Source organism: Emys orbicularis, chromosome 2 (genome assembly GCF_028017835.1).
Source record: "Emys orbicularis isolate rEmyOrb1 chromosome 2, rEmyOrb1.hap1, whole genome shotgun sequence".
NCBI classification, from domain to species: Eukaryota; Metazoa; Chordata; order Testudines; family Emydidae; genus Emys; species Emys orbicularis.
Window position 1 is genome coordinate 207,636,812 of NC_088684.1, and position 23,565 is coordinate 207,660,376.

The 23,565-nt window shown below is 39.6% G+C and overlaps 1 protein-coding gene across 2 annotated transcripts in view; it reads left to right on the forward strand.

Annotated features, from left to right (window-relative positions):
- Nucleotides 1-23,565, forward strand: part of PDE1C (phosphodiesterase 1C) — a 441,585-nt gene that overhangs the window by 303,774 nt on the left and 114,246 nt on the right. For both annotated transcript variants that reach the window (XM_065398465.1, XM_065398466.1), the window contains 3 exons: nucleotides 19,380-19,493; nucleotides 20,186-20,368; nucleotides 23,483-23,549. In XM_065398465.1, the coding sequence (XP_065254537.1) occupies nucleotides 19,380-19,493; nucleotides 20,186-20,368; nucleotides 23,483-23,549 (364 nt within the window). The remainder of the gene's footprint in view (nucleotides 1-19,379; nucleotides 19,494-20,185; nucleotides 20,369-23,482; nucleotides 23,550-23,565) is intronic.

Genomic DNA, 23,565 nt, shown 5'->3' on the forward strand with positions numbered 1-23,565 from the left:
TGTCCCACTAGACTTTTTATACATTAAAAACTGGTTGTGAAAGAGCTTACCCTGTAAATGATGCTAGAGGAGAAGAAAATTACACTGCTCTTTGTAGAGTGCTTTTTTTGAGTAACAGAATCACTGTTTTTAGCAAACTTGTGACTAGGACTGAATTCCAGTCTTTTAGAGCTTATTTTATATTCCTTTTACACCTACCTGCATCATTCTGAGCACAATGTAGGGCAAATATCTGTTGCCAAATCTTTCTTCAACCTCTTCTGCCCAGTAGCTTTTGAGAGATGACTGTTCTCACTTCCTCCTCCCTGTCTGACATAACTTTCTCAGGAGCTCACTGTAGTCCCTCTGACTTTGGCAACCATAGAAGGTAATGTATTCACAGAGAAGAAATGTTCTTGACCAATTACTCTATTGTGCAGACTTAAACACAAACAGGCTTTTATTTCACACCTGACATTCAGCAATGCAGACATTTCTTTGTCTAATTGCTATGATGTTTTTCCTTTCATTTTTTTCATTCAACAGATATCTAAAATTTGAGGATTTCATGAGTAACTCCTATTCTGCATTAGAGTTTAGGTTTTCTTCTCATATGTCCCCCGTCCCCCGTCCCCCCCCCGAAGCATGAAAGACAAGACATTATATTGTCACTTTAATATCCTATTGTGATAATTTTTAAAAAATGTAATTTCCAAAGGAAATTCCAGGAACGCACAAGGTTTGTTCAGTAAAATTCTAAGTTTTGCACTCCAGAAGAGTATCTCATTAAATCCAATGTCTCTGGTACATCTTGAGAACATCAGTTGAGACTAGACTTGTATGAAAACTGAGTCAAAACAACCTAGGGTTCAAAATTAGCTTCCCCCCTCCAACTTCAATGCATATCTGAACGTGCATTTTTGTTAGTGATTTTTGACAGCAAAACTTTTCTTCATGTTTTATTTTTTTTCTGCATTTTTTGGGTGTCGGTTAGAGGCAGCTTTTCAAATTGAATTTCCAAATTTTAGTTACATTGAAATTGGTCATCTTGAAGAAACGACATGGTATTTCTTCTTTTTGTTTTTTGAATGGCTGAACCGATCTCATTGCTCAGCAGGGTAAGCCAGTTTCACTTGTGGGGGAAGAGGAGCTATGTTTGTTGTGCTCTTATTGCATCCTGTTAAAAAAAAAAAAAAATCATTCAATCTAACCCCCCACCCCCATGGTTTGTCTATGTGAATCTTCATAGAAAGGTGGCAGCTGGCAAATGGAGGAGAGATTTTCAAAGGCACAAATGGCAGTTAGATTCCTAACTCTCACTGAAAGGGAGTAGGATGCCTAACTGCCATTTGTGCCTTTGAAAATCTCCCCTTTGGTTTTGAAACAGAGCAACGGATGTTTTGGACTACTGGCTCCCTGGGCCTACTGGCTCTTCAGTAGAAACCATCCGAAACCAGTAGAGTCTTTCCCTTACTATCTGCTATCCATAAATACCACAGTTAAGCTCCCAAATTAAAAAATATTTTTCCTCCATTACATCTTACTGTTGTACAAGTAAAATCAAATCAGATGCTTACTTTCCATGTATTTCTGGCGGAGGCCAAGAAAAGAATCAGGAATTCCTTCAGTTATTACAGACTGCATTTTACATTATTTCATATGTAAAAGCCTGGATTGTTATGATTTGTGTTACAAGTGGAACAGTAAAGTCCCCCGAGAAAGCCCAGAATTTCGATGTTGCATTCCACAGGGCTCTAATCATAGAATCATAGAATCATAGAATATCAGGGTTGGAAGGGACCTCAGGAGGTCATCTAGTCCAACCCCCTGCTCAAAGCAGGACCAATTCCCAACTAAATCATCCCAGCCAGGGCTTTGTCAAGCCGGGCCTTAAAAACCTCCAAGGAAGGAGACTCCACCACCTCCCTAGGTAACGCATTCCAGTGCTTCACCACCCTCCTAGTGAAATAGTGTTTCCTAATATCCAACCTAGACCTCCCCCACTGCAACTTGAGACCATTGCTCCTTGTTCTGTCATCTGCCATCACTGAGAACAGCCAAGTTCCATCCTCTTTGGAACCCCCCTTCAGGTAGTTGAAGGCTGCTATCAAATCCCCCCTCATTCTTCTCTTCTGGAGACTAAACAATCCCAGTTCCCTCAGCCTCTCCTCATAAGTCATGCGCTCCAGACCCCTAATCATTTTTGTTGCCCTCCGCTGGACTCTTTCCAATTTTTCCACATCCTTCTTGTAGTGTGGGGCCCAAAACTGGACACAGTACTCCAGATGAGGCCTCACCAATGTCGAATAAAGGGGAACGATCACGTCCCTCGATCTGCTGGCAATGCTCCTACTTATACAGCCCAAAATGCCGTTAGCCTTCTTGGCAACAAGAGCACACTGTTGACTCATATCCAGCTTCTCGTCCACTGTGACCCCTAGGTCCTTTTCTGCAGAACTGCTACCTAGCCATTCGGTCCCTAGTCTGTAGCTGTGCATGGGATTCTTCCGTCCTAAGTGCAGGACTCTGCACTTGTCCTTGTTGAACCTCATCAGGATTTTTTTGGCCCAATCCTCTAATTTGTCTAGGTCCCTCTGTATCCGATCCCTACCCACTAGTGTATCTACCACGCCTCCTAGTTTAGTGTCATCGGCAAACTTGCTGAGAGTGCAGTCCACACCATCCTCCAGATCATTAATAAAGATATTAAACAAAACCGGCCCCAGGACCGACCCTTGGGGCACTCCGCTTGAAACTGGCTGCCAACTAGACATGGAGCCATTGATCACTACCCGTTGAGCCCGACGATCTAGCCAGCTTTCTATCCACCTTACAGTCCATTCATCCTTCCCATACTTCTTTAACTTGGCAGCAAGAATACTGTGGGAGACCGTATCAAAAGCTTTGCTAAAGTCAAGGAATAACACATCCACTGCTTTCCCCTCATCCACAGAGCCAGTTATCTCATCATAGAAGGCAATTAGGTTAGTCAGGCACGACTTCCCCTTGGTGAATCCATGCTGACTGGCTAATGTCTGCCTGTTCTTCATCTTCTCTCTAATCTAGTGCTATCACTACTTTATGGAACACCTTTCACTTATTACTGCTAAACTCATGCAAAAAGTACTTACTAAAATGCAAAACTACTTGGAAATTAATGTGTTTTTCCTCCTAGCTATCATTACAAACTCAGAAATGGACCCATTACTTGGGAATCCTTTCTTGTTGTTTTTGGATTTACCTTTATATGGATTTGGAACCAGAAAATGTATCACTGTCATTCATATATACTTCTTTTACGGAATTTAGAGTAACTTTGCTGAGATGTCCTGTGTAGCTCAGACTGTAGACCTAAATGTGAGGTCATATCCTCTTTCACTTACACAGTTGGTGAAATTAATCCTATTAAAGTCAATATAGTTCCAGCGGTATAAGAGTGAAAAGAATGTGACCCTTACTTTGGGTAGATAAATAACCACTAGAGACACATTTTTAGGTCCTTCCATGCTGTTTTTTAACCTTTCAGGGAGTTTAAAATAATTTCAGCAGTCTTGGGTGATTCAAAAGTGACAGAAATCAACATCATTACATTTGCTTAGGGCTTGAGTAATAATAATTTTTCCTTACTGAGGTAACATGGTGCTTAATTAATATTGATAAGCACCCAAGAGTTCAGATGATGCGTGGAACCACTTTTCATCTTAATCAGGAAGCATTTATTATACAAAATAACTATGAAGTACAGGCGCACACCAGTAGCCTTCTACACAACTTTGAGTTCTAGCTTTGTCTGTGCTCTTTACAACACACCACACACCCTCTCTGGACATCTAGACTTCCAGTGGCTAAATCCTGTTACACATACACATATTATTCCAGATGCTCATCCAAAGCTTTATTCAAACCTCACAATAAGTCTTTCTTACAGCATTTTGATACTTTCTGTTCCAGCTGAAATCAGGAAGGGAAGAATTGTATATAAAGAAGAAGTTAACTGAGCTGGATTAGACTGGTTACTCGATGAGCATTAAAACGTCAATATTTGCCAGAATAGTTATTTTCTATTCTGCTCTAAATATGGGGGAACTGTGCTGAGTCCTAAGCCACTCTGTGGCAACTGGCAAAAATGTTGAACTTTCAAAAGCAATAGCTGAACTTTTTCTTTTGAACTTCAAACAAGGTTCCATAAGAGTTGTGAACGTTACGGTTTTGGTGGAGTTAGGGACTGACAGGCTGTATGTGGCATGAAAAGTTTTGCTTAGTTAGGTGAAAATTAAAGTAAATTTGATAATTCAATAACCATACAAGTTCTGTATTCACTGTAATTCCCAGCATGGCTGCTTCTGAATGACTCCCTCCCCTCACTGTACCCCCTTCCTGTTCTTCTGCCACATGCATTCCCATAGGACCTAATTCCATTTGGCACAGTATTTGTGAGGTGCGAAGTAAAGCCTCCACATTCTGTTACTGGATACAGGATTCTCAAAAGGTTTTTGTTTGATTTTGTTTATCCACTCTACTTTGTTTTATTTGGGGCAGGGGTAAGCCAGAGCAAAAGCACCTATCTTGGCTACAGTATGTATTTGCTCTCTGTTTTGCATTATTGATGCTGTTATGCAATATTATTGACATGATACAGAAATTAGGCCATAGGAAGGTCAAGCAAAGTAAATGACTGAGATGCTGCTAACAAAATTGCAGCCAGGCATTGGGAGAAGCGGGGAATGGTGCTGGTGCCAGGATTTCAAGCAAATATGATGGCAGCCAGTATTTCAGTGACTTTTATTGTGCTGGCCTGGTAGTATTTGCTTCAGGAAGGAAAACAAAACCAGGAGACTATGAAAGCATTAATCTGTTACTATTCCCTTCAGTTAAGGAATGTGATGGAAGGAAGTTATTTGTAGTGTTGCACTGCTTGCAGAGCTGAAGCATTTGTTTAAGTAACAGCAAAGCAATTTGTAATTGGTTTACAAATGTCTGCAACTGATGATACCACGGAATGGCATTTAGAATCTAACTGGGCATGCCGAGAAGGGATAGGGGAGACATATGCCCATGTAAACACAATAATAAATTATGAGAAGAGAGGTTTATTTTCATAAATAATCCTTACAGGTTTCCTCTCATTTCTTGTCATATCTTTTTCTTATTACCACTGTTCAAAGACATGGTTAGTGTTGTTCCTCTGTTTAACTGTGGGTTATTTCAAACAGATGTTTCTGAAGTGCCTTGTTTGTGTTGCCTTGAGTGAGTGTTGGAAATCACAGGCAATTTTTTTCTTACATGAACAATCATAAATGAAAAATGTCTCCCATAATTTACCTTTTGTTTGGATAGAAATGTTCTTTCTCTGGAGATTCTCAGTGTAAAGTCTACATGTTTTGTAGCTACCTACTGATTTGCTATGTTCTGTGGTAATGACTAGTCATGTAGGTTGTTTGTAGTTTCTCTCAATTTCAATAGGTTCTTTCCCTCTGAAAAGGTATTTTCAGAACTTGTATTCCAATTTTGATTAGCTTATACCTATTTTTGACCCAGTGAGTATTTTAAAGTAAGATTCCTTGGAAATGTTTTTCCAGAACAATTTCAATTAATAATCTGAGTCTGGTAGGCTAATCGTTGGGCCAGTGGGGGAGAATCTGAATGCCTCAATTTTTGGGTGCCCTACGTGAGATATAATGCGATTAACTTTCAAATATGCTTAGTAGCTGTCGCTCCCACTAACTTCAGTTGGAGTTTGTACATTGAAAATCAGGTCTAAGATGGCTTGAGGTGGGCACTCAGGCTCCCAAAACTAGTGGGCACTTTTGAAAATTCAGGCCTAAATACTTCAACCAAGGCTATAAGGGAATCAAGGCCAGGATTAGAAATCAGGGAGCAGCAGATGTTCAGCTGATGTAAGTTGTCATTAAAGTAAATAGAGCTCTGAAAATTTACATCAGCGAAGGATCTGCCTGCAGGGGTTCCTGACTTCTAGAGGTGTGTGTTTAGACCGTGATTGTCCAGTTCTGCAAGAAGTCTTCAAAAATCCCTCCAAGCCCTTCAGATGCTGCCTCCCTGAGGTCTGAGATTTTCTTGAAGATGCCTGTCTTTGTATCTTTTTTTTCCTTGATAGTCTATTCTAGTTCTTATACTATGCTCATCACCTTGATTTTAGAGCACATAAATATACTGCAGGCAAGTTTTCAAAGGCAACAAACATTAAAAAGCTATAAAAGATCTAAAATAGATTATCATAATGGGGGCAATCCGAGGCAGAATGCGTAAAACCAGTTGATTGGATCTTATTTTTGTAGCTCTCTTGTTTGTTGATATAAAACAAAAAACAGACAACAACAAAAAAACAGCAAAGCTTATTTATCACATAAATCGGTTACAATACAAAGTTCTGCCTTAAAAATGCTCACAACTCCCACTGACCTCATTGCCTGTTTGTACCTGGAGGAATACTTTGGCCCTTTAGTTGTCAGGTACTAAAACATATAATCTCTACAAAATAGAAGACAATACAGATTACCTCCAAAATCTTTATCAGGTAGTGGTACATGCATTTAAATATCGGGAAGGTGGCTGAATCTTTTGATCTCCTATCTGAGAGTTGAGTGCCTGAGTAAATTGAAAGGAACCTCTATCATCCATCACCAGTAATCTACCTTTGTGTGGATGAGACATTTGCAAAAATATAACAGCAGTTTAAAAACTGGCTTATAAGAAAGTGTAAAGCATATAAGTCTAGAGCCACATCCTCAGTTGGGATAAATCAGCCGAGCTCCACCGAACTCAATGGGGTTAACTTCAGTGGTACTAGTCCAGTTTATGCCAGTTGAAGATCTGGGGTGAAATCCAGGCCCAGTGGAATCAGCAGGAGCTTTTCCATTGACTTCAGTGGAGCTATGATTTCACCCCTACAATATAAACATGAAAAAAGTAATATTGTACTAAAAAATATTCCCATGGTGCCATACTGGAGTTGACCATTTGGCTGTGTTACTGGTGAGGGTAGTACTCATCTGACTCTGGAGACTGGAGCAGAGGGCCACCTGTGAAGAATGAGACTCCAAAAACACTGTCTCTTGTGGTTGGGGATAGGAATCAGGATCCAGGCAGGAAAATGTTCTTGTTTGAATTTCACACTTTGTGTGCACACACCGTTGCATTTGCCTAAGCAGCCTGCGGGTTCCAAAAAGCTGGTCTGGAACATAATTGATTTTAGAAACTGAAAAGGAGAAGATAATTACAGACTTTCTGCCAGCGGATATTTTAACGGTAACAGATGGGGGGGAAACTAAGGTTACAATGATTTTTTTTTTTAAATTATCTGTTGGACTTCTCCCTGATCTCTGCAGCAAGCGTTAAATAAAGAGCCAGTATGTACTGCTGACTTTCAGAGCTGCACAAAGCAATCTGCTAGAATCGTGCAGAGGAATGACCTTACTAAAGGACTCAGAAATGTGATAACTATGGATTCAAAGAAAAGAAAACTAGTCTTTACAAAACAAAAGGTTTAACTTCCTCTGGTGCACCAACACTAACCTGAATAAATATGTGCTATTGGCTAAAGTGGACGTAAGCCAAAATTCTCAATTGTGGGTGCCTAAATATGGATTTAGATGCTTACCCTTCAGTGCCTAGTTTAAGACACACATGTGAAATTATTGGCCATCGTATCTTGCAATCAATGCTAACCTTTAACTTAAACTGAGGCAATAGACACTGACATTTGTAAAAGTGGCTATTTAGTTGGGGTACCTCGGTTTTGGGGCTCCCAGATTGAAGCACTTTGGTATTATTGTCAAAGATTCTGTGTCGGGCTGGCTGGAAAACAAGAATTTGAAGGCTGTTAAATTTTAGAGAGAGAGAGAGACCAAGAACCACCCTACACCAGCTAATAGCCCAGTGGCTAGGGCACTTACCTGGGATGGGGGAGATCCAGGTTCAAGTTCCAGCTCCAAAGCAGGCAGAACTTGACCCAGGATCTCCCACATCCTGGGTGAGTGTCCTAACTATCAGGCTATTGGTGTGCGTGTGTCCGTCTCCCCCCAAAACCTTCCCGATGAATTGGCATTTTTCTGACATTTTGTTGACAAATCCCCAACTAGCTTTAATTCTGAGCATTCCACAGTTCTTATCTATTTCAACTGGAGGTGGGGGTGTTGAGCACCCCTAGAAACCAGACCTAGAGTTTCTCAAGTCAGGGTCCCATAAATGGAGCCAACCAAAGTAAGTGATCGCATTTGAAAATGTAGGTCAGAATGACTTCTTGTTGCAGGCTGTTAGTTTGGTGATGTCTCCCTTTCTCACAACAAAAACTTGGCCTGATCTCACACCCATGAAATCAGAGGAAAGTAAGGAGGGAGGTTGGGTCCTGTAGTATTTGGTTGTAATTCTCAGTGGCAGCAGAGGGCACTTGGAGTTAAGACCAAGAGGGACAAGTTATGGTTTAGAAATTATTTTCTGCTGAGACCCGTCTGTACCTTTCAGAACACAAAACCAGTTAGGACTTGCTTGGTCTGTTGTTATGAACTCCACATTCAGCCTAAGCTTATTAATAATTTCAGGCATAGCCCATCCCTTCCTGCAGGTGTCAGTGAGGGACTTATTGTTGTGGCCCGGAAAACATAAACTCTGGGACAGTGAGTTCGGCTGAGATTTGCATACATGATTTAAGGTTCGGTTGGTTCTGCAGCCAACCAAACTCTGTTGTGCCAAGGCCATTGCGTTTATCACAGCTCCACTGTCCTGTTTCTCAATAACACAAATGAATTGTGTACTCAAAAAAAAGTATTTTGAAGATCCATCAGGAAGAAAGTTGTTTCAAGAGGCAAAGAAGGAGACAAAAAAATGCCTGTAATTCCTGCTGATGAATGAACCACTGTGTTTTTCAGTGATTGCTCCTTGTAAATAGGGTTGCCACCTCTGAGGTACAAATAACAGAACATTCAAATAATTTCCATGGAAGTATGAAACAGCAAATGAGAGGAGGCAGCTACAGCGCCTCCTGTGTATCATTTATCCTTGGAAAAGGATACAAATCTTTCGAGGTGACTTAATTCAGCTTTCAATATTCTACACAGAATCTAGTGCTGCCATCCTTTTTCTTTATCAATATTATGGGCAAGGCCCAAGGGCTGACTGAGGATTCAGGTATACCTTCCTGTTGCAGTTCTTCAATAACCCCTAAAGCTTCATTTTGGAGGTTGGACTAGATGACCTCCTGAGGTCCCTCCCAACCCTGATATTTTATGATTCTACGATTCTATGATTCTTCCCTTTTTTTCAACTGGCAACCAATAGTGTCCCCAGTGTCAATCGTGTGTTGTCCCAGCACAGTTTCCCTATCTTGTTACTTGACCAGGAAAACAACCCTGATTTTTCTACAAAAAGTATTTTAAACTTCACTGCTGTTCCATATTTAAATGGACAGCACTGCTCTGGAACTGTTCCAGAAGGAATTCTGGGAACTCTGCTTCATTCTCTCCCTCCCGAGTCCTTTTCTGTGCCAGCTGCTACCAAACCCACTGGCTCACATTGTGCTATTGTAGTGCTCCTTTTGGTAACCTGAGCTTTATCTGAGACATTCAAAAATCTGACACAGAAAAAAAACCTGACTCAGGTCAAGTAAACTTTAGCAGTGAGAACCCCCTTTTGACTTTCTTGGCTCAAGCAAGTGTCAATAAATCCACATCTCTTATCTGGTGGGAAGCCACCCACACATTTAGTTTGGCAGAATCATTTCAGTTGCAGGAATTAATACAACTTGTTTACAGCACACCAACCTCCTGCAAGGCATCAGTCTTACATTTTCAAAGGAAATTTCCACTGGTCGCATCTACAGAAAACCTTGGTTGGCATCAATAATATATTTATTAGATGTGACAAAGTCAAACCTGAAGATAAACTCATCCTCTATTTCTGCAACCTTGACCTCTTGTTCCAGCTCTAGGGGGCCAACTTTTGAGACCAGTGTCCCCCATTTTTGGACTGGTGCTTGGTCCCCAGTTACTGTCTTCAGTTGGCACCAATTAAACTGTTTATTTTTAGAACCCCCCAATCCCTGCAAAACTGGTCTAATAACAATTAAATTTGAACCACTGCCAACAACCCCCATGCGTTTTACACTCCCCAGTTCATATGCAATTGTCAGATTTCCAGTGCGGTTACTTAATTGCCCAGATTTGCACAAGAACAGTGGGGCTATGCTATTCACCCCATAGTTTTGCCCCTTTAGCTTGGTGGAAGCCCGTTTTCCAAACTGCGTGAGGGAAGATGACTTGCTTTATACTTACAGCAATCAGTCTTTTTGTGGCCAGTTTTGCTTTAAGAAAAACACCAGATATCATGAATCTTGTGATAAACAGGTGAGAGTTGTCAACAACATGAAAGCAAATATGACGGGAACTGCCTTATTCCACTACTCATAGCTGCATAATTTCTACCTTTATAAATCCATTCTTATGCACAGTATTCTTTCCTTTCCACATTGCATATCTCCATTCCTTACTCTGTACTCATTCTGTGCATGTATTTCCTATTGACATCAGTGGATGCTCTACATAGAATGAGAGGGGGTTTGAAATGCAGGTCAAAAAGCCTTTTGCCCTTAGTTCAATAGAACTTTGTATCTTGTAACAGCTCCAGTTTGCTTTCCACTCATCCCCTCTGAAGTTTGCATACCTAAATTAAGGCCCAGTACATAATTCTTCAGGCTACTATTCTGTTTATGTTTTAAGCTTATTTTTATAATTACTAAGAAAGCAATTTGGGTTAGGTATCAAAAGATGATGTTCATCACAGATGAGTGGTCTTTGAAATCATTCCATTGAGTTTTCATTACATGAATGTAATTTGACTAATAAAAGCTGCATAAACACAGACTGATAGCAGGAGGTGCCTCTGATTCATGCCTCCAGAGTTAATGAGTGACAAGGATTTGCCAGAATCAAGTGTGCCATACTGGTGCTTAGCTGGAATGACATTCTTTTTTACCTGGAGGAAACTTATGAAGAACCTAGCTGTAACCATGGGTGGGTCTAATTATATGTCTCTTTTACTGACGAATCACTGTGATGAATAGGGCTGTACACAATTGCCCCATATTGGAGTTAATGGAAATAGTGTTTATTTAATTGTGTTTGTTCTGGAGAAAAATTGTATTAAATATGTCTTGCTGCAGTGGGTCAACTATGGAAACATTATTAGTAATTATATGTAATTAGTATCATATCTTATATTGTTATATCACCTTTTATCCCAAAGTGTTATGCTGCTGCAAAGGACTTTTATTTGAAGTATTATTATTATTTATTTTTCAAATTCATACGTCCCCATTGAAATGTGGCCATATGTGGCACAGAACCAGCACAACAGAACATTTCATGAGAGTGGGGAGAGGGGAAACTTGACAAAGGACATGAAGACAAACCCCATCTCTTACAAAATGAGTTCTGGGATCTCTAATGTCCTCAAGGGCAGGCCTTCAGATGGTGTAAATTGGCAAAGCGCTAATTAATTCAAATAAGGCTTTGTCAGTTTACTCTAGATGAAGATTAGATCCTGACTTTTTAAAAGTTTCGTCCCAAAGTCCTGATGCTTAATAAATTTCAGAAATATAAAGAGCTGACCCACTCCTGCTGGAATTTGAAACTGTGATTCCAGGGAAAACGTAGCAGCTTGATGTTTTGTTTTCACTCTCACTTTCTTTTGTCAGACTACTATACCATTCAGTTCTCTAAAACAGTGGTTCACAATCCTTTTTTATACTGTGACCTCATGTTACAACAGAAAATTTGCCATCTAGTCATAAAGAAGGGGAGGGTGGTCATCTAGCATTTTGGACTTGTTTGCACCTCCCAGCAGAGTTGCAACCCCCAGGTTTAGAATCCATGTTCTGAACCACAAATATTGGCTCATCAGAAGAGTTTTCTAGCATTGTTTGACAGTATCTGACCAAAGGGGGTGCCCTGAAATCATTGCACTTTTTCACTAACGGTATTTTGCTTGGGAAGCTATAATGCATATTCCAGACTGAGTCAAGAAACAGCTCAGGGCCTGATGTTAACAATGAACTACTGCTGTTTCATTCATGTTTAGTTGCAACTCTGGAACTATTTCATGGGGATGAAAGGTTTTATAGATTTTGTTTTTTTATTATCCAACTATACATTTATTTGCAATGAAGGAGGAAAGTAATGCATCTCTCTTGGGTTTACTGTGTGTGGAAAGAGGCCATTGACTGGTCTGGTTGTATTATTGGTGTGTTGAGATTGTTAGTATCACATTTAAATTATAGTACAGTACTAGGTCTTTCAGTTAGGGACTATGACTTCTTGGAAAGTGCAATGCAAACCTTTGACAGAGTATATATAATGGTAGCCAGGGATATTGATGGAGCATGAGACTGGGAATTAGAAGACCTATTCCTAGCTCTGCTACTGACTTATTGTGCCACCACTCTGCACTTAATTTAGTCCATATTTAAAAATGAGACACTGGTGCTTATCTGCCTTTGTAAAATGCCTGGAAGATTTACATATGAAAAAATCTATATAATTTAAATATATTTATTTTGTTAAAAAGAATCAAATGATAAAAATATCAAGAATGTTGCATCACAGAGTATATTTTCTTCATTTCTCTATGAGATGCAGCGTGGCATAGATGACAGAGCACTAGACTGGAACTTCGGAGGTTTGTGTTCTATTCCTGGGTCTTCTGCTGGGTGACCTTGGGAAAATCATATCGCTGCTCTGTGCCTCAGTTTCCTCATCTGTAAAACTGAGATAATAATACTGACTTCCTTTGTAAAGCACTATGAAATCTACATTGAGAAGCACTGAATAAGAGCTAGGCATAACAATTATTATATTTTATAAACAGGAAAACAGACAATAATATGTGAGCTGTCCACAACTGCTAAGGCTTTGCTGAGAAGAGGGGTGAAACCACAAAAGTTTTTTCATGTGAATTATTTAGTTTGAGGATTAGCAAAACAAGGATTAGCAAGTAAGGTAAAAAAGAAGAGCCTTTTGTCTTTCCATGTGGTTGCACGAATGGTTAGTGAATGAGCTGATTAGATGTTGCATATAAATTGTAAAGGGCCACATTCTGAGCTTGCTTATGCTGATATAAATTCACAATAGCTTTATTTACTTGATAATTTCATTTACTCTTTACAGTCTATACCAAGAGAGGAGTAGGGGGATACACACTGATCAACTCTAATAGTTCTCATGTCTTTGTAGTTCTCAACATGCTTGTCAGAAGGAACATCCCAAATACCAAAATAGTCATTCCTAATGTCAGATGGAGACATGGTGTTGTAGGTCTGGAAATGTGGTGAATCAGAGAAGTTGCATTTAAAATAAAATCGAGGATCATCAATAATGCTAAGCAGATTTACACCCGCTGAGGAGCTGGTCCTGAGTATTCAGGCAATGCTTGGGCTTTGCACATTAATTAAAGTTGACTGGTATCCAGACTCTGGCAGTGTTAATCTGCTCTGCAGTAATATGTATAGCTATTTTTAAAAAAACCCACCACCACAAAAGCAGGCCCTCTAGCTAAGGAGATAAATATTTGTACCCAGCTATCACTTTATTTATAACAATAGGGGGAGGGAATGCTTGGAACACAGTTCTTCAGAAAGACTGACTTTTAACAATATATTGAAAACAACTGCACTGTCTGCTCCTACCCACACTCTGTTTAAACTGGCAGGCTAGGATTGTTTCTTAAGCTGTGTCACTTCCATGATGAATTTAGGTTTTGTCCAGAATTTTTAATCTCCAAGATAACGCGCTAATGAAATGTAGAACAGAATAGGAATGATGCTTTGGGGTTTGTGTGAGCTTTTGGTACCATCTGACTTTCCCAGAGAACCAAATCCTGCAGGCCCTATACATGCCATTAGTCTTATTGAATAGCACTATTCCCATTTAGCCCCAGAGCCCTTTAGAGGTGGTTGGAGTATAGATATTCTTCCCTTGCATTGGACGTAATAGGGGGCCAGATCCTACAAGTTGCTGAGCACCTCCTGCAATGTTTTGAGTTCCTTTAGCTCCACTCAATGGCAGTTGAGAATGCTCAGTACTGCATAGAACCGGGCTCTTTGTTTGTATATTTTATTATATTATTCTTTGGTCTGAAATGTGAAATAACCCCTTGTGTGGTAATATGCCATTTACAACGGGGGTCCTCAAGCTTTTCCCACAGGTGCACCACACCTTAACAGAGAAGTTGCCAACCACAGCATATTCTTCTACAGAAAAGTGTTGTTAGGAAAATATTGTGTGTGTTTTAACTGCATTTTTAATGCAATGTAGCAGGTGGAATAAGGAGGAGGAGCCAGTATCATGTCACCAGCCAACTCTCTGCAGATCACTACCAAGTGTTCTGCAGACAATCATACTTTGATCTACAATCTGGCTTCAGTTATGATGTCAGAAACTGTGTGTGGTCATGGTCATGTGACATGATACTTAGATGAAATGCTGTTAGAGTTGTCATTACCTACAGGCCAGTTTTGATCACCTTACTAATGGTGATTGGCACCTTCTTCCACAAGTAGCCCTGTTGACTTCAGTGGGACTATTGTGGTGTCAGGTGCCAGGCAGTGGGACTGAGGGTAGCTCAGTCTGGCCCTACATTTATGATTTGTTCAGAACTGTTTCAACCAAATACTGTATAGATGCATTTAGCACATTAAGGATAATGTCACTGGACTCGTATTTAGTGAAGGTAACAGGCAGCAGCAGCTGCTGCTAGATAAATCAGAGGTATTTGTAGATAATGAATGGTGAGGCAAAGACAATGTAATATTTTACATGCGAGAAACATTGATTGTGTGACACCATTCCATCATAACAACGTTACTTCTGGTTTGCCAGATGATTGATGCGTAGTATACTCCATGTAATCTTCTTGTATGATGGATGTGGGTGCCATAAACTAATAGCTACTCATTGTACTAGTATTGAGTACAAATTTTTGAAGGTCCTGTGGATTAGAGCTGCTGTGTACTTCAGCCAATGAAGTAAAAGGCAAGAAATGCAAAATTTAATGTCACCGTTGCAATGTTAACTCATCCAGCCTACATACCGTTGGTATTTCTGATAACTAGTTAAGGGCTACACCCTGCATGCCAACACAAGGAAGTAAGAGGGTGTATTGTAAGGGAAGCTGTCGTGTAGTTTATTAATATAGCATCTTAGCCATAGGCAGTTGCACACAATACAATAAATACAAATTTTTGAAGGTCCTGTGGATTAGAGCTGCTGTGTACTTCAGCCAATGAAGTAAAAGGCAAGAAATGCAAAATTTAATGTCACCGTTGCAATGTTAACTCATCCAGCCTACATACCGTTGGTATTTCTGATAACTAGTTAAGGGCTACACCCTGCATGCCAACACAAGGAAGTAAGAGGGTGTATTGTAAGGGAAGCTGTCGTGTAGTTTATTAATATAGCATCTTAGCCATAGGCAGTTGCACACAATACAATAAATACAAATTTTAAATTGACCCCACTCCAAAAAAAATACAGATTTTAAAAATACAAATTAACCCTGCAAGTTTAGACCATGTAACTGAAATATTTTCACTACACAGCAAATATTCTAATTTCTGAGGTGATGGGGTTAAAGCCATATGGGCCAGGAATGGAGACAGCCATTTATTTCTGAGATGGCAATACAGGTTATAAGACAATAAACAGAGTGGTAAGTCTTCAACCTGGCCAGACCTGCAAGGACAAACACAATTGTCTTTCATTACTAACATACTTCCCTTCCAGATAGGCGTCTGCATAGTCTGGGAACAGAGACCTGTAAAAGCCCTCCTTAACATATTGAGAAGGGAAGCAAATACGGCAGAACCGAAGCATTTCTTCCCACCCCCTCTAGTGAGCAAGAAGAGACAGGGATTGGTGAGGAATTGATAGGAGGCTTGGCCTTGTCTCCATCCCCATTACACTGAGCAGTATAACTGTGCAGGTGCATCAACAGACGTGCTGCACTAGGAAGGAGTTGAATTGGTGGCAGGGGGGAGGGGAAAAGTGGTGGCACTCTTCTAAGGTCTGCCCACGTGAGTCGCCGCTCAGAGTAGATTGCACAGCTGTTCAAAAGATAATCGTGTGGGCTGCTTGGCTCCTTGAGCTGGGTTCTTCCTCAGTGGGGCTGTGGGCTCTGCTTGGCTCTGTTGTATGAATTTAGATGGACTAAAGGGCCCAAACAAAGGTGTTAACTGAAACTGTCCAACATTAAACAGTTTTAAACAAGATTCGCCATTTGGTGTGTAGAGACCTCAGCCCGCTTAGTACCTCAGTGGCAAAGACATCATTAAAAAACCTTGTAACCGTCTGTTAAAGATACAGGAAAGAAGACAAAACAGCTAAAGCATTTGGACTGTAAAGTGTTAAGTAAGGCTTTCATGTTAACAACTTTTTTTTGTTTTTTTGCCCTTTAGCTGTAGAGAATCTTTAGAAGGAAATCCCCTATTTTGACAGTCTTTTAGATGGTATTAAAGAAGATAATAATTGTCCTTTTGGGGAAAAGAGAACAAATTAGTTGATGGGCTGGAGATGTCATGATTATTAAAAAGTCTGATCCCATTTCCTAAGAGAAACTCACAAAAAGGGGTAAGAAAAGAACTGCAAAGATAGAAAATGCAGCTCCTGTCTCTAGCTTTGATTCTCACTTGCAACCTCACTGCTGCGAAAACACATGGGTACAAGTACACGGTCTTATCAGCCACTCCGAGACCTGATAAACTTGTACCAGCATTGGGCTGTTTTGAGCATTGCTTTTACCTGCTTCTCTGGTCACAGACGTGTTGCAAAATACACAATCTTGGCTGACTAAGCCAGACTCTTATTAGACAGGAAAGAGAAGAAATAGGATAGGGAAGGAAAAGGACACCTGTGGGGAGAAGGGGAGACGCAGTCTCACATCCAGAATGGAGGTTGGGATTAAACTGGAGAGGGTGGAGGTGGTGGTGGTGTTATCTGAGTACCTCTTTCTGTCCCACTCTGGCCAGCACATTTCTCAAGATTAAGATGAAGAAGGCAAAAATGGTGTCACGCTAGATCCAGGAATCTCAGGAGATGGTGGGGGTGGCAGCAATGATGGTGAAGCTTGTTCCTTTCACTTCTTTCAGTCAGCCAGTGTTGCGGTAGCTAGCTTTCCCCCACAGTCTCTTCTTTCAATGACCCCCAAAAAGGAGTGACGGATGGAAGTAGCCCATCCCTTCATGATTTTGTCTCCCAGTTAGGCCTAATTTCTGACATACAAGTTTGGGTACACTGATTTCTGGTCCCACACTTTTCTTGTTTACCAGGTATGATCTTAACACAGTCCTTAAATTATATCAGTAGGCCTTGTTGTTTTGGACTAATTCAGTCTTTCTGTCTCCCTTTTGCACCTTTTCCCATCAACATTTATTGTTATAGGTTATTGGGCCACGTATGAACTTTCACTCACTTTTCACAGTTGAGCTCACAGTTACAGTAAATTTGTAGCCCAGATATCACAACAGATCCTTGGGCTTGACTCCTTCATTAGGGGAAAAAAGAAGTGTTTGTGCACCCAAAAATGCCACCCACTTGTGTTACCAACATGCACGGTGAATTATGCAGATCAAGGACCCTTCATCTTCTTTCTTACCTGAGGAATGAAATAGTAAACAGTGCTGACATTCAAATGATCACTGGGCAGCTGAGTTATACTGTTACTGAGATGAATTGGGCAGTTCACAACTCTCAGAGCTATTATTCTAGGCTTTCTGCAGGCTCAGGTAGACATCTCTGCATCAGTTATGCTTTGTTCACATTTAGATGTTTACTTTACAACCATAGAAGCTAGAGACTTAATGTTTTTAAATGAAAGTTGAGATTCTGGAGAACAAGGCAGCAGCTCTAGAGAGGTACTGCTATGGTATATATATTCATACTGGCTGTTCCTGAGCCCTGACAATATACATGGGGCTAATGCAGTTTACTCCCTTCCCCAGAGCATTGGGAAAACCAGGAGGGATACTGTGGCTCTCTAAATTGCTTTGTACCTTGCCCAGGACACATTGTAACTCGTGATTTAGCCCTAGACTGTTAAAATGTAATATTTTAATATTAGAGTTTGTTTAAAAGTGCTGAAGACTTTTCACAAAAAATATGGAAATATTTCCCCACAAGTTTTGAAAAGGAACAACTTGTCACTTATTTGAAATGTAATTATGATTTTTTTTATTGAAAAAATTTGGCTTTTTAAAACTTTTGGTGTTTTCTCCCCATTTCTCACTCTTTTTAATTTTTTCCCATCTCCTCTTCACCACCCTTTTAAAAATCTTTTTTTCCAATATTCCAGTGAAAAAGAAGGGAAGGGGAGAAAGCAGGCAGAGGGAAAAGAAAACCTCAAAAAAATTAAATTAAAATATTTTTGGTTTTGTATTGCACTAAACATGGAAAACTTAAAAAAATAAACAAACAGTTACATTTTTGAAAAAAGCCATTTTTCAGTAAAATGTTTTTCATTTGAAAAATGTCAGTTGGCTATGTTAAGTATAGAGTACATAAACTGGGGATACGTTTGTGTTGTAATAAGACCATTAAGTGTTGCAATCCTAAACCTTTCTGGTGTTTATGTAGTAACATTTCCAAAATATATGCTACTTGATACTACACTGGTCTGCAACAAAAAGACAGTATTTGTCAACAGATACCACTCAGTGGAGTTACTGCGCTTTCTAAGGATAATGTGAAACTGCTGTATCTTGGATGCTACTGTGAGGTGCTGAGTACCCTCCGTTCTCATTGATTTCAATGGGGGTTGGAGACGTTAGTACGTATCTCATAGGATTAGGCCCTTGTGCTTTGGGCCATGTCTACACTACAGGCCCAAACTATGGTGCCATAACTATGCCGGCATAACTCTGTAGTGTAGATGCAGCCTACAGCAACAGAAGGTGTCCTTCCGTCTCTGTCGGAACATCACCTCGCCGAGCTACAGTAGCTAGCTTGACAGAAGCATTCTTCTGTTGACCTAGCTGTGTTTATGCTATGGGATTATGCTGGCATAGCTATGATCCTCAGGGGTGTGAATTTTTCACATCCCTGAATGCCATAGCCTTGTCGACCTAAACTTTCAGTGTAGACTATGCCTAAATGTATAACGATCTCTCAAGAAGGAAAGTATTTTGTGATCTTTACATGGACAGGGGTCTTCAAACTATCAAAAGTGTATTTGTTTTCTTGTGAAGATAGTACTAAGGAATTTTGCTGGATCTTCCAAGTTCAAAGGATCTTAATCTGACAATATTTGAGGTTATGTTTTATGTCAGATTGTATTTTGAACTGCTACTCAATCTCAAACCCATTTCTCTCAGTGCTAACCAGGTTCTTGTTTTCCTCTCTTAGGTTGCGGTCTTTGGTAAAGCAATTAGAGAGAGGAGAGGCTTCGGTTGTAGACCTAAAAAAGAATTTGGAATATGCAGCTACCGTACTTGAATCAGTGTACATTGATGAAACTAGGTGAGTTAATGACACCTGTGTATTGATATTTTGTACCACTCAAATTAAGTTGTAATTTACATATCAATTGGGAAACTGCTGGTCTAATGGCGTCCACAGTAGGCACAGTTGCTGTCATTCTCAGATGAGAGTCCAAGATCTGAACTATCCTCTTAAGGTAGCCATCCATGTCAGGTTTGAGGCAAACTGGTGGGGTGTTGTTCACACTTCTGCTTCTACCCATTGACATGTGCATAAATAGATTTGGCAAATCTATCATGTCAGTTCGTTTCACCAGAACTAAATGTACGTCTACAGAAGCGTCTTGGGCAAAATTTCCAAAACTTAAAAGGAAGTAATTATCTGATTGTTATTTGGAAATGTTATAAATCTCACCCAGCTAAAAAGGATGACAAAATGGGGATTGTGAATACTGGAAAGCTGAAGATGAGAAATCATGGGAGAGTAATGGAGCTCTGTTTCAGTGTGCTGATTCTCTTGTTTATCTGCCTGGGAGTGAGCTTCACAATCTGGCATGTGGCTATCCAAGAAAATAAACAATCTGTTATAGATTGTCAAAAATGTGTTCCATTAGGATTACCAAAAAAAAAAAAGAGTGAATTTTTAACAACTGCTTTAATTAGAGTGTGTATGAGATGTTATAAACCTGTGTTAAGAGCCCTCTATTTACCCATTTTTCCACTCCCCTTCAGGCGTTTATTGGACACAGAAGATGAGCTCAGTGATATTCAGTCAGACTCCGTGCCCTCTGAGGTCCGGGATTGGTTGGCCTCCACCTTCACGCGGCAGATGGGGATGATGCTTAAAAGGTCCGAGGAAAAGCCCCGGTTCAGGAGCATCGTCCATGCAGTGCAAGCTGGTATATTCGTGGAGAGGTAAAGGAAGATTTAATTATTCTGCTCCACTGGCTGGTCAGGCATCACAGATTGCATTTTTAATATTGAATGAAGACTATTTTATTTTGCTTTTATTGTTACGTAGAGCTGAGCAAGGACTGGAAAACTGGGACTAAATAATTGATCATAAATGGAATCTTCACGTATTTATTCGCTATTAGCATAATACGGATCTAATATTATAATTGGTGCCATTCTGGTTTTTCCTCTTTTTTTTTTTTTTTTTTTATGTATGCTTTCAGGGGCCAAAGGGAGGACAAAAAATATATGGCTTCAGATATTCCTATGATAGGGATAAGAGGTTAACCAAAGGCAGACAATTCAGTCCCTGGAGTAACTCCACCTTTGTGGTCCAGTAAAATGTATAAAGGATGGACAGGTGGCTAATGTAAATCAAATCAAACCAAACCAAACCTGTATCTCATCATTCCCGGCTTGAATTACATGAGTCACTGAGATCATCCAGACCAAAATCAGTTTAAAGGTTCAGAACTCAGAGGAGTCCTCTAAACCAGTGAAACTCCCTCAGTCTTCTCCACTGCTGATTCCTGAAGCTTGTACCAAATCACACTTCTAGAGCTAGATCAAACCTGATTTCAAACGTCTGAACCTTTTAAAACTTCTTGCTGTTTGAATTAGGACTGCCCTGTATCCAACTTTCAGTTTCACCTGTCTTTAGTGAGGAACCTCCCTTCCCTGACATTCTGTTTCTTCAAAACAGAATATGGAGTCACATATATGAAATATACTCAGGGCCAAATTTAGACAATGTGTAAGCAGGCACATCCCAGTTATCTACAATGAAGTTGAATGCACTTATGGTAGGGCTGAATTGGCTCTCAGTGTATTGAAGAGTTACTTTTAACTGAACTCTTTATGTTGTATCTACAATATTTTGTTTTATATACACCTCTACCCCAATATAACGCTGTCCTCGGGAGCCAAAAAATCTTACCGCGTTATAGGTGAAACCGCGTTATATCGAACTTGCTTTGATCTGCCGGAGTGCGCAGCCCCGCGCCCCTGGAGCACTGCTTTACCGCATTATATTCGAATTCGTTTTATATCAGGTCGCGTTATATCGGGGTAGAGGTGTAGTACATTTCAGTAGGAGTTGTTCATTCCAGTCACAGTAGGTTAGCAATAGTGTTTATCAGAATTTCATTGATGGTCTAACCTAGAGTCCGTTAGACATGTTTGGTAGCCATTATACCACAGGCCACATAGAAACATGATTGTTTCTTCCTGCATATTTATAACTTCTTTTCTATCAGTGTCTCTGAATATTCAGAAATTTGTTGTACATGTGTTAAGAGCACTAGCAGATGTCTATAAGATAAGGGGGTGCACCTGTCATTGCTTCAGTTTGAAAAACTTTTCTCACCACTTTGACAAGCTATACTATGTACACCAACCACCAAACTATCTGTTGAAAGCAATGTATTCAATTCATTTAGCATTTTTTTTCTGTTTTTGAATGATCTTTTTACAGATTTATTCACTATTTGAAATTGTTCAGTAAGTAGTTTTTTATTAACATACTTGAGCCTGTGTTGTTCATGAACAGCTCATAACAAATAGTCAGTGGATTACTGCATTTTCTACCATCTGTTGTTCAGAATTGATGGATAGTTACCTAAATCACATGATCAGAGATGGTTGAAGGATTAAAATCTATATTTTGGGGGGGGGGGAATCAAAATGTCAAAGTTCTTTTAATTTCAGAAGTCTTAAAACTAGCCCATTTTTTTTTTCAACATTCTGTGAATGTTTTTGAATTGCTTTTTTGAAATTCGTATTAAACTATTATTGGTTATTGAAATATTTCATTTACCAAAAGCCTGGGAAATCATGTATAGTAGACTTGTCACTGGTAATAACTGTATACATGTATTTCCATTAGGTCTTATGTTGGTTACATGTAGAAAAGAGTGCAGTCTGCACCTATAGCCTTATTCAGCAAAGCATTTAAGCATGTGTTGAACTTTGAGCACTTGTACAAACCCATTAAAGTCAATGGGACTTGAGCACACACTTCAGGTTTAACACATGCTCAAGTGCTTTGCCGAATCAGGGCATAGGTGCTAATTACTAGAGCTGGGCAAAATCTTTTGTCCTAAACTTTTTTCAGTGAAAAATGTAGCTTTGACAACACTGAAATGTTTTGTGATTTTGTGTTGGTTTCACCAAGCTGTTTGTTTAGAGAAAAAACAACATATTCAGTAAAATTAAAAACATTTTGTTTCGATGTTTTCAGAGGAAAGCATTATGATTTTTTTTGGTTCAAAATGACTTTTTGCTTCGCAATTTCCTTAAATTTTATTTTTTAAAAATTCAAAAACATGAAATATGCTCAAAACTGAACTGACACATTTAGTTTTCTGTTGAACAAAGTATTTCATTTGACCCAAATTTACATTTTTTTTGACGTTTAATTCACTGATTTTTTTTTTAATTCACTTTTGGTTCAACCCAAAGCAAACATTTATTTTGAGGTTTTGGACTTGCCAACAAGCCAAAAAAAAAATCAAATTATTTACCCAGCTTTTCTGATTACCCCCTTTGCACACACCTGCACACACAAACAACACAAGACTGTATGGAGCTGTTTTAAAAAACAAAGTAAATCGGCAGGAAAAGCTGTACCATACAAGCGCTGAATAAGTCCAGTCAACAGACTTGATATGTTTACTGAAGCTCTATCTTGAAATGCATTCTGCCCTGGGCCAGCAAGGACTGAGAGGGTTGAAGATGCAGTTATTGTGGGAGAATAGGAAAGTCTTGCATTGCTGAAGAGCAGCTCCTCTGCTTGATCAAGATGAGGCAGATGCTGAGTGAAATCCCATCTGGTTCTATTTGTCCAGGAAGACTGTGGCCCTAGTATGTGTCGTGGAGTGGGAAGGATGTAAAATGAGGAAAATTGAGGTCATCCTTAGGACTCTAATAAAGATACGGAGGATATGTACAGGGAAGGATGAAAGAAGAATTGCAATCCGTTTTTCTTGAATAAATGATGTCTCCTGAAAAGAACTCAAATTAATCTTTGGTTTTCTATTTTGTTTCTCTGTTCATTTATTTATTTTATTTTGGTAGAATGTACAGACGGACATCAAATATGGTTGGCCTGAGCTACCCACCAGCTGTAATTGGAGTGCTAAAGGTAATACTGATGAAAG